Below are 12,471 nucleotides of genomic sequence, written 5' to 3'. Positions count from 1 at the left end.
GTTCTGCTGGGTGTCTGTCTGCACCTGCAAAGGACAAAGCACTAAGTGGTCGAGTGCTTCATAGGCTGTCGGTATTGAGTTTCAGACCATTCAACCGGGATCGAGAGACCAAACCAAGGCCCCTCATTGGATACGTGAGATTCGATGTGCAATCTCATCCAGGGCATACCTCACGTAGGATCTTCACAGGGGATGTTGAGGCACATGTACCTTAAGATTATACCTTAAGATTAACTCACATAAGAAGGTGCAATAAAGATGGCTTCCATGAGTGGATCCAGCGGGGAGCCTACACCGTTAGCCTCTAACAAGCGGCAGTCGAAAGGCAATAGTTATGGGGGCGCTGAAGGGCGGGGCATCTGGTTAACGTTGGTACAGTATCGTGCGGCGCCTTCCAATTTCCATGGTATGGCCGCGGTGTCAGCCAATAGCATTACAACCTTTCTTGGCTTAGACAGGGAAAGAGGCCATGTGGGAGATGGGGAAGGCTCGACCGGTCAAGGATGACTGCCCCGTGCGTGACGACTTCGCTTGTTGCCGCCTTTCAACCCCCAACCCCATCCTCAGACGTCAACCTCCACTAAGAGCCAACCTGGACTTGAGCGTCCAGTCCCTCCACCCCTGGATGCAATACGCTCGCATCTTCCACCAAGACAGGACAATTATGGCGCGCTCATTACGTACCTCTAATGATTTCTCCCACCCAGATTACGGTCCCTTTGCGGCCTTTCACCATCTGCCATCCGAGCTTTGACCCAGCGGTAATCAACGTTTCATCCGCCATGATCATTGCAGCTCTGATCAAGATCAGGACTACCTAAGCACGAACACTACCCTACCTTAGCATCGGGTTGACCAGAGGGCTGGGTCCAACCTGGTTGGTATTGCACCCAAATTAGCACTGGCTCAGATGCGGTGCACACAAGGCCTGCCAGCCCTTGCTCATTTGTTCCATCCTCAAATTTCAAGGATCACTGCCCTTGGATCCAAAGATGCATTTGAGAAAAGTCTCATGTCTGCTGTTCAAGCTCACAAAACGTAGAGGCCGATGCTGTTATTGGCAGCTCCAGCCTCAACCTCCTTGCCTGTTGGTGCAACACCCTCCTGTAGCTTGGGGTGCACCACTGACCTGCCTCTTTGCCTATGGTGTCGATTGACTGCCATCACTGCCGCCGATGTAGTTGTCCCGCGCTGCATCACTCACAGTGCACTCCTGCTTCATGATTTTGTATCACGCTGCAGCGAGAAAGTGATTGTACCATCACCAGCCTCAATCAGCATTCTGCGGCAGCAAAAGGAAGGTTGATCGGCTTCAGAGTCTGGAAATAGTCATATGTCACATTCCACAGAGATCCAACTGGAATTACGCCGAACGGTTCAAACTTTCTGGTCTCAGCTATTGCAAATGCGCGCGCTTGGTGCCTGTAGCTGTTCATTCAACGGCTTTAGTTCCACCACCCCTTTGACTACAACAATTACACCGCGGGCCACAACCGTTGGTCTGAAAGATACTCTTGATGGACGGCCCGATCCGACTCAAATTCGACCTTCATTGTCATTCGCCATGCTTTCGTTTACTCGTACCGTCGGTCTCCTTCTCATGACCAGCCACGCTTTAGAAGACAAAGCAATGTCATGTTACCTTTTTCAACAGTCCCTCAAAATTGCAAGCACGAATTATGCCCTGTATGCTCTTAGACGTCCGATGTGAACATCGAACGCGTCTACGCTGCTATTGGTATCGGCATCATCATTGTACCTACCAGGCCAAGCACTGCTAGACGGGAACCGACACCGAAATCAGATCCACTACAATGATGCTTTATGGAGAACACAAAGGCTTACAGCCTGTCATTCTACTAGTCAATGAGCTTTCCCGCGTCCCTTTCTGGGCAAGCTAATCAGCCTCTGGACCATGATATGGACCTGCGCCGCCCCCTCCTCATCACTTCGGGTACGGAGGTGTCTTATTGGCCCACCACCAATCTACGCAATCATCAACGCCCCCTTCGGAACTTCTGATCGTGAATTTGATGGCTCTTTATTTTGATCTGGTCCACACAAGTCTTCGGCATTGCCCTGGCCTGGTCATAGCATCAAGCCCCCAACCACTAGGTCGTTGGCCGTCGTCCCCATAGATTTCGGTATCCTGCTGTCCCAGCAGTGTTATGCCGCATCCGCTGTGCGTGGAGGTGAAACCTTTCTTCGGCCTCACGTGTCGTTGTGTAAGGACGACTGGGGCCTTCAAAGCCTGAAACATAGCCTGGGCATCTGACAGGGGCCCGACAACCTTTCTTCGCCCTACTCTACCAAAGTTGTCAGGCGTCAGATGTCACGACGCCAGGGTTGAAAGCCACTCGGCCGTCAAAGTGCGTGGATGGGGCTGACAAGAACCGAAAGCTTGAATGTTGAGGGTGGCATACCAATCATGGTTGGTTGGTGCCTTGATCGCTTGGCGACTGTGCCTGTATCCTGGCCGCACTTGAATGTGTGTAAAATTTCCGAACAAAGATGGGCCTAATTGTCGATCATTGCGTCAATTGTATTGTTATCAAGCTGACGGTTCTCGCCGCTGCGTTTCCCCATGTCTGCTCTAGGTGGGGGGTTTCGACGTATCTCGACTTCGTATCATAGACAAGTCTGCCCAGCAATCAGGCACTACGATCTCAGTGGCTGACTTTTGTCCCTCCACCGTACAAACCTGGGCTGCTCTGCGGTGTTCCGTCTATGGCGTCTTTCTCGTCAAAGCAGGACCTCTCCCAATCATAGTCGTGCTTGTGGCGTATCGTAGAAGCATTGACGGCCGGGTACTTGCATACTCACGCACTCGTACTGGGGCCAGGAGTGGATTATAATGGTCTTCAGGCTCAGGGCAGCGTCCCAGGCCGTACCCAACTTGAAGTATCAAGACTACAACTGCCGCTTTGTTATGCCCTGAGGCTGATATTTGCGTCCCCCCTTCAAGGAGCGACGAACCAACTACAAGCATACAGTGAATTGGACGCTGCTGGCCAAGACTAGAATCGGTGGATGCATCTTGTTCTCGGCGGTCAATATTCGCTGCCGTCTCGCGGCCCGTGAGCTCAATCGGGAATGAATCTAGGCAGGGCTCTCAAGACCTTTGCTTGGTCCAGATGGCGAGGATCGTGGAGGATTTGCAGCATAGCCCTGCACTTGCACGCGGCTTCCTGCTTCTAATTGTTACCGTGGGCTCCGTTAACATCGCGGATCTCCACTGCTGCCAGTCCTTTGCAGTTGGGCCATCCATTACACCGCCATGGCATGGTCGAAACAATTTTGGCTATCTCTAAGATGCCCAGAAGTCTATCATTTGATTAGTGCTGGGGCTTCTAAGCTCTCCATAACTTGCATGTCCTTCCCGTTGTCTCAGGCTCTGCGCAACCTCAAGTTTCCCCCATTCAAAGTCCCTGCCCCCAGCCGGTGACCCCGAGTCTGCTGTTGTTTCTTCGAGACTTTCGGCAGGCTTCCTTCTTAGGACTTAGCCCCTTCATTGTCTTCTTCTCACTCAGTCCTGTGCTACATGTTCTCATAATCACCCCCTAGAGCCTCTCGATTCTTAGTTCTCAGTTCATTCCTGTACGATCCCAAGTCAGCCACCATCACTTGAAATCGAAGCGTGGGTATATAGACAGCCAGATCCTGCACTCGTGCGGTTGTGTCTTGTCTACAGCTGTTATCTCTGGCAGTTCACCTTTTTAACATTGCACTTGTTCTTTGTGACACCATTTGCCCAGCGATACCATCACCCGACCCGAGACCGAAGAGAACAACATATATCGAACAAGTTATTTGTCGAAAGAAAACAAACTACGACAGTTATTTACTCAGTCTACTGAGTAAGGCAAGGGTGAGACACGACTATTGTTTTCGACTCCGATGCCCATGATCAACCCCGATATCATTACCACCCTCATTCTAAATACGACTGAGGATCCCTAAGCTATCAATCACTTAAAACTCACTCGACATATTGGCTCTTGAAGTTGGGACTAAATTCTTCTCGGCATTTTTGTCGTTGCTTATTGACAAAGTCTCGCCTCTGAGCTAGACTAGACTATTCCATGATGTTGCCGGATATCACCCCCGAGTCTATGAATACACAACCCTATACAGCACATATCGAGGAGTTATCAAGAAGTCGATAGGGTACAACGGCTCATTCTTTGATAGAAACTGCTGGCCCTCATAACTGACCTCTATATCTCCCGAGCTGGTGGCACTGTTTGCTTATCCATTACTCCAACTCACATCTTAATGATTAGATTGGCCTCAATGTTGATATGGAACGAAATTTGAAGCTGATACAAATGCAGAATTAGGCTCGAGAAACAACAAAAACGCGGGTGCCGATGCCCTGGTGATTGACAACAGTTGTACTTTAAGCAGGCAAGTGACCCCCTTTGTTTCGAGGTATGCAGTTTGCAATACACAATGGGCAGAGATAGTCATTTCTGATAAATCTTTATTCACTTCAAGCTAACTATGAAGACTTTAGTCGAGTGCATGATCCTTCAAACTATCCCGCCTAGAGTGTTGTTCACTGAATGACAGAGGCTGTGTTGTCTGCCTAAAAGTGCGCATGAGTTCTCAAATTCCCAAGGTAAGATCATTTAGTACCGTCACAGGTATATCCAGAGGTCTCTTCTGCACTTGTGCCTTTGAGGGATCGGCCAGCCAGTAATTTTGGAATGGTAGGTTACATACGAAACACCAAGTGCTTCGCCTGTGGCTCTGCAAGTCAAATGGTATGTGCAAACTTTCATCTTTTCGTTATCTGGTCCCCCCCCTTTCAAGCATATGAGAAACAACATCTGCATCCGCTGTCCTAGCTTTATGCTGTTCAAATCTGCGGGCCGCCACAGCGTCTTTCAAACGCCTCACACCGCAAGGCGTTCATGTCTGCTGGCTATCTTGTGAGAGGCAAGCTTCTCTTGAGGAGCTTCTTTATCAAAACAGGCCATGGGGAACTTAAACGAATGTTTGTCCACTGCAAGATTTAATGGTGTCATTCGAGCCAGCTTGTCATGTTTTGCCGCGTTGTTTGTGTTTCGTGCACCAAGACAAGCAAGCCGAAGATCTTGTCCATAGGAAGGTCACGTCTGGTCTTCCGAGTTCCACCAAATGTGGTTGTATGGCGTGTGGATGATAACAAGCCAGCGCTTACAGCAACTATGAAAAAAGGAGCAAAAGGCTTGCATGGCCTTGGATATTTCATGAAATTCCTTTTGATCATCACTATTGTCATTGACTAACATGAGACTCAGCTTGATCGAGCAAATGAGTTTGCAAGTCGTCATCGCATCGCTGCCAGACTTGTAATATGGTCGAGACGGTGATATCCACAGGTCTCATTGGATCTCCTGGATATGGTCACGGATTGGCCTTGCAATCGGGACAAAGGCTAACATGAAGCCTCTCAAACAGGACTACGAATCTTCGACGCCCACCATGGGCTACATGGATATGGCGACGGCTACCGGAGAGATGAGGTCAGTCTTGCTAGCACTTTTCCTTTGCTATTCCCAGCATGCATTGTTTTTTGGTGCTGGACTACGTTACGGCACGGCTACTTTAATATGCCTCCCTCCCCTTTTGGCCGTGGCTTTTTTACCTCCCTACGTATATATGCACCTACTCTGTATAGCTTCTGTCGAACCAGTCAGGTTGTACTTGACAATCCCCCATGGACTTCGCGGTGGTGAGTGGTTCGGCCTTGTTCACGAGTTGTGAGCTAGGAGCTGGGGTCATTCTTCGCCCAAGACGCCGTAGCCCAACCAAACTAAGGAGACCCATGTCGTTGGTGGCAAAGGCCTCGCGAGTTACAACTCTCTGAAAGCCACCATTGTATATTTCTCTAAAAAAAAAATAGTTGTTATCTTCCCTGCATATCAGTCGTCATTTCTGTACACTTCTTCAGCTGCTGTTCTGGCGGGCCTCAACCGTGGTGGCGGCTTCAAGTCAGGCTCTGGGAAGAGCTGATAACTACCTTAGCCCTTAACTCATTAGCAACTCACTATCTTCAACTCCCCTTGCCTATCGCTACAGAACCACCCCTGTCGCCTTTCTTTTCTTTTTACTATGTCTTAGTTCCATTCATGAGCCCGACATTGACCATTGTCTGTCTCTCTCATGCTCAAGGGAAACCCCACTAGATTTGTGAAACCATCAAACTGAGGGAAGTTTCCTCACGCAATCCCCTCGCACGTTACCCAACCATTCAATTGCTGATTTGTCTCGATCTCATCTACCCACCTACCTATTCTCTAGCTGGGACGATGTCAGGCAGGGTTCCATCACAGCTGGAGTAACTGGCAGCGAGCACAGCCCTGTCAGCCATTTTCTGTCAAGCATTCCATTCCCCATTCTTTAATTATTACGCAAGATCCCAAACCCAGCCTCCCCTCTCTGAGTTCTTCAATATTACCTATATCCCCTGTTGTTGCCGGCGGAGCGATCCCCTGCCGCATTTATTCGCTTGCTGAAGATTCCCAAGCTGGCCAGTGAGTGCATGCGTCTCACAGGCTCTCACGGTACTTGCGCGCTCGCTCGCTCGCTCGCTGGCATCCCGTTAATTCGGATCTCTCTCGGTGGCTTGTCACAAAGCAATGGATAGCTCTTTTGGTTTTGACATTGACGCCCGGGGTGTGGTATTCGCTACCTGGCCCGGAAACTAGTCCTAGTATCCTTCCAACCCTATCCCACCCATTCACTGGCTACACTGCTACTTTATTCGAGTTTCCGCTTACTGCTACTTGCTGTCTACTCCTCCCCTTTTGCACGCCCACTGCCTACGTTGCCTACATACACTGCAGTCTGCATCTGCCTACCTATTCCACATTGACTACACGCTGCCCCGTGTCAGCGCCCAGCGCCAGTGTCAGTGCCGGTGTACATTGTCAGTGCCGCGAGCTGCTGCATTGGCCGTCTTTGTAGCCTCTCGAAACTGCTCGGCGGGTTTTGTGGCACACCAACCGCCGACAGTATTACCTGGCGTGCACCTCCAGCTGTGACACTGGGAACACTGTATTTCCAGGACATGGCAATACAGCATCTCTGTGGCCGCGTCCTTTTGCCGTTGTCGCTGCCACTGCCAACTGCCACTGCCGTCCCGTAACCTACCTGTCTACCTGACGTTATCGCTACTCACTTCTTTTGCTTCTTGCTGCTCTCTGGTCAACCTGAGGTCGCCTTGCTGATGAGCCGCCAGATACCCGCAAGAGGCCAGTACTTCTTTGACGATAGAACCCTCTCAACCTTCGTCGCTCTTAAACCTATTCCATCCGCCTGTTCTCAGCTCTACCGCGCAGTACCCCCAGGACGGAAGTGCCTTTTTCCAGTCTCAAGCGGCTGGCCATCATCATCTCTACCCTGGTATAGACGTCCGCTCTCGGCTGGGTTCCAAGTATGTCCTCTTCTTTCCTCTTCATTCTTAAGCCTCTTAGCCCTCGCACACTCTTCTCTTCCTCACCACCCAGGTTGAGGATTCCGTCGCAACCGCACACCATACCCATTAGATCCCATACTTCCTTGTCTCTTTTCCTTTGGCTCTCCTTCTCCTCTGGCCATCTCGTCTCCTGTGTTAGCAAGCAAAAACAGAGACATGAGCTGGGTTGGACCGATTATGATATACGCCGAAGACAAGCTCTATCGAGCATTGCAGACAGAGTAGGAACTGACTGCTGCCGGCAGCAACTCATCTACGACGGGGATGGCACATCCCTATCCCCCATCACATCGCACCCCAGGCCTCCCGCATCCTGGTCCACCGATCAGTACTCGAGAACAGTACGGTCCTGCCACGCCAGGGTTTAGGAGGCCATCAGAGCATTCTGTTCGGTCGCCCTCCTTTGCCACGCAGCCAAGAGGAAGACATCCACTGTCGCCGACAACAAGCCCCAACGCGGGCTTCTCGGCTCCAAGCATGGGCTCCAACGGGTACGGCGGTAGGCCGGCTCAGAATAACATTCCTCCCTTGCAACCAGTTCATATGCTAGGAAGCCTTCAATACAACGATGGCGCAGGAACACCTGTCAAGGTGGATATTTCAGGTGTCATTGACAAGGGCTTCTTTTTATCGGAGAACGAGTGGACGTGTTATCGCAGGAACTACTTCTCTTGCGTCTGCTCCTTTTCTCTGAGCCCTCACATCCCCAACGTCACTATCCAGTACACTGCTAGTGGCTCATCACAACCCGTTCCGATCTTTGGATTCGCCATGTCTATCTCCGCAGTTGTCTCCGACAATGAGCAGCACAACATCGAGCTGGTACAGCATACGCCAAAGAGAGACAAGGGGCCTATAATGAAGCCTGAAAAAATTCGGCTCAGCAACAAGCCCCCACAGGCAAGCCACCACCACCATATGGGCATGTTCTCAGAGTCGGTTGTACCCAATCGTCCTGTTTACCCCGACAATTTCAGCAATCAGCCTGGCAGCCAACAGTTGCCCACAGAGCACACGTTTGAGCGAATTCAGTTCAAGCAAGCTACCCAGAACAACGGGAAACGCAGAGCTGCTCAGCAATACTACCAACTGGTTGTCGAGCTCTGGGGCGAGGTAGCTAATCAGAGCAGTGGTGATCAATACGTCAAGATAGCCACACGCAAGTCGGCCAAGATGATCGTCCGAGGCCGCTCGCCGGGCCACTATCAAAACGACAGACGCGGAAGCCAAAGCAGCGGGCCTGGAGGATCATCGGGCAATATGGGAGGTTACACCGTCAGCGGCATGGCCGACTTCAACAATCCCATGATGGGCGGTCCAAGCTATGCGACAGGTGGTTTCGACGCCCGCAGCAGCCTCTATGGGGTCCGTCATCACGATATACCGCACGAGTCGATGATTCCTCAGGAGGAATCCAAGGCCATCGTCACGACCCGAGAGTACCAGTACTACCCGGCCCCAATGTACGAGTCGCAGAGCGACCGGATCGAGCTGTTTAACCCTCGTGGAGAGCGCGATCACAACGTTGTGCCGCACATGGCCACCGGGATGGACATGAGTGGCAAGATCAAGCATGACTACGATGGTGCCGCTCTGCCCAGCATCTTCCACCCGCCAGCTCAGATTAATGATCGTCCGCCGGGACCCTTCGAGGGCAAGTCGACCTCGAGCGGGTACTATCCCATCCCTTCGTCCGGCATCAACATGACCATGACATCATGATTGGCTGCTACGAGATGCTACGAACATTGCAGTGTGGAAGTTGGCGGCGTTCACAGACCATACTAAGGCGTTACGGAGTCCAGCCTGTGATCTAAAAGTGGAAGAAAAATAAAGGTAAAAATCACGAAACAGATATCGGCAGAGTCTGGAGCAAGAATACAAGCATGGTATTGCATAAGTTTGGGGTTCAAACCCTGGGATCTCCTTCGTTTGATAACACTTTGGCACTTGGCGAGGAGAGTGGGCTTGAATACGCAAAGGCGGGCAGAAAAGCTGCGAATCATAACGACGTGTACGACAAGAAGCTGGAGAAACTAGATGCCAGGTTTAACCTGACATTTCATGTGCGAGCAAAAGCAGCATGGTGAGAGAGATTGTACGAGGAGCAGAGCATCATCATCAATAGCGGCAAAGGCAGCCGCAGCAGCAGCAGCAAAATGAGACAACAGGACAGACATGAAAACGTGAGATCAGCTGGTCTTGTTTTCTCTCTCTCTCTTTCTGTTTTTGGGGGCGAATGGAAGAAAGGAGGATACCCAGGGTGCATTTATTTTCACTTCTTATGGCACATGGTTTCGTCACTTTGTTTTTGGCACTTTTTTTTTAGCTGAATGTAATTCTTGTCATTTCGTTTCTTTCCTATCCTATCCTATGCTATCCTCTTGTTGCAGCAGGACACAGCAGCCTGTTGACTGTGAATACTTGGCTTCATGTTCGGCCATATGGCCGGCTAATGGCTTTCAAAACCTATGTGGGAAGTTGATGAGTAGTGTCTAGCTTGTAGGAGAAGGCGATGGGTGGATGGATGGATGGATGGATGGATGGATGGATGGTGGGGGGCTGAAGCATCAGGTGGGAGGACGGCGTTGAGACACAAGGACACTCAGAGACAGAGGCAGAGGCAGAGGCAGAGGCAGAGGCAGAGGGATAAGCCGAGAATACGAGGCTAACAGGATCAAGACACCGTCATGTCACATGCATGATTAGGTCCTAGCAGGGTATCTATTTAATGACAACCCGGTTTGCCTCTGGTGCATCCGCGACGGCCACGGTGGAGTGCAGTGCCTAGGTAATGAAATCCGACGGAATGCAGGGCCCCACGGTTGGTGGATGAATGAATGAATGAATGAATGGGTGGATGGGTTAGCTAGATGTGGTTGGATGCCACTCTCTTGATTTCCGTCTGGCCTTATAATGACACTTTCATTGATAAAGATGGATGAGATTGGTGTGCAATGATTGACTCGCAAGAATGGCCTTTTGAGGAAATGAACAAGGCCTCAACAGAGGGAACAAGCCAAGATCTTACACTACAGTGCATTACAGTACATCACAGCGCAGTAAAGTGCAGTACAGTCTTGCCGTTACTCAGACATTGGCTCTGGAGTCGCGATTCGAGGTTGCAGATGGAGAGGCCGTATCTACGATAGTCCAAAGGCGGATGCATTTTGCGACTGTTTTAGATGCAAGGGTGCTGCTAGGCTATTCATCATCCTTGCTATATCACATCAGTGGCCTACACAGTATGCGTAAGCATCTATTCATCCACTGCAAGTAATGGATGGATGGATGTGTATCGACAAATACGGGGTATTATTTGTTTGAGGTTGAGGCTGAGGTTGAGGTTGCGCGGTTGAGGCTACAAAGTTAGGTTAGTTGGATTAAGGTTACCCTCCGGACGCTAAAATCAACAAAACACGTTTTTTTTTTCCGCCGGCGGGAATGGGCCGGACCGCTAATTCAAATAGGCAGAGGAAGACGCCTTGACGTTTTTGCAGTTAGTTTAGTTCTACTCTACGGAGATTGAGAGGATATAACGGAAACGGTTTTGATTTAAAAAAAAAATAGTTGAAATGAGGCTATGGAGTCTTTGGGGTCGCGACAGGCCGAGCACGCACAGAGCGGGAGTGCCCATCCATCCACATCCCTGCATCCAATACTTGGATCAAATTATTTCTCTTCTTGTCATTTTAGGGCGGAGACAAGATGCGAGATGATGGAATTAGGCTTGTCACGCGGAAATGATCAGCTCTCTTTTAGGTATGTACTGTACATGCTTTCCTCACGACCCGCTGAAAAGAGAGAGAGAGTTTGAGATTAGATCGACGCTAGGAAAGTAAAGCAAGGTACCCAAGGTATACTGTATGTACGGAGTACCTAGGTATTGGATGTATCGTGAGGTTCTGGATCGCAGAGTGGAGACCAAAGCGGCTCGGAGATTTAATTACATATGACGATAAACAATTGAATCAGATGCTGCAGATACGAATGAGGCAATCTGCGTGGTTTTTATCGGGTTAGTAGAGAAGAGAGAGATGTTTTGGCCTATTGTTGGTAGATTGTTGGCTCGGACTCGTTGGTAGAAAATCAAACAGAACAAGACGGGACAAGACAACCTAGACAGGGTACAGTACAGTACAGTCACAGTGGACAAGGGCCCCGGAGATATCTATCGATGGAAGTGATCAGGTTAGTGAACCTTATATCGAGAACCCTGCTGCAAGCATGTATGTATGTATGTATGTATGTATTTCTCGCATTGGTGTGAGCTTTGGGGTTACGAGAGGGCCAAGAGGTGTGATTGACCAGGTAGACAGGCAGACAGACAGACTACTCAGTGAGAGTACGGATGGATGCCTACAGTAAAAGAGATCGATCAAGCCTCGATGCTACCATGCGCGTCAGTGAGAGTCATCAATATGAGAATGTGTGAACACATAGCTACCTAGGTAAGTAGAGTACGGAGTACCTAGATAGCCTATAAGTGGGGAGTTGTCTCTCTTCAGTGCATCAAAGCAAGACACCAAGATATGATATTCCACAGGCTATAGTCCCTTGTAAAAAGCAAATGAATTGAGGGAAAAAAGGTCCATGTACGGATACTTTGCTTTTCACTGCATTATACCCCTCACCTCCATGTCACCGAGTACCCGGTCGGGGCCTCTCCTGTTGACACCTCGACACCCTCCTATTGTCGACCGAGGCGGGTGATTTCTGCAGCCTCCATCTCCCCGGGTTACGCAGCAGCTGAAATGTGAGTTACATCCGTGCTACAATCTAACACATGCAGATTCTCAGTCGCAACCAATCATATCCTTGCATCTGGACAGACAGACAGACAGACAGAGAGAGGATCAGAGAACGCCAAAGGCCGAGGAACAGGACGAAGTCGCGAGTTTGAGACCAAGATCTTGGGATACTTTTAAGTTTTATATCGACCTCTCGCCTCTTCGGCTTTTGATCTCGCTATTATCTATCTATCCCACCTAGGAATTCTAATCCTG

General features: G+C 50.0%; 1 protein-coding gene across 1 annotated transcript; it reads left to right on the top strand.

Annotated features, from left to right (window-relative positions):
* Positions 1-7,942: 7,942 nt before the first annotated feature.
* On the top strand, positions 7,943-9,187 carry J7337_004471 (uncharacterized protein; the record flags this gene model as incomplete). The annotated part of the gene is made up of 1 exon (XM_044822165.1): positions 7,943-9,187. The coding sequence occupies one exon, from the start codon at positions 7,943-7,945 to the stop codon at positions 9,185-9,187; it is 1,245 nt and encodes a 414-aa protein (XP_044683498.1).
* Positions 9,188-12,471: the final 3,284 nt, after the last annotated feature.

The sequence above is a fragment of the Fusarium musae genome, chromosome 3, assembly GCF_019915245.1.
Source record: "Fusarium musae strain F31 chromosome 3, whole genome shotgun sequence".
NCBI lineage: Eukaryota > Fungi > Ascomycota > Sordariomycetes > Hypocreales > Nectriaceae > Fusarium > Fusarium musae.
The sequence above is the reverse complement of the archived record's forward strand: the minus strand, read 5'-3'. Positions and strand labels throughout refer to the sequence as shown.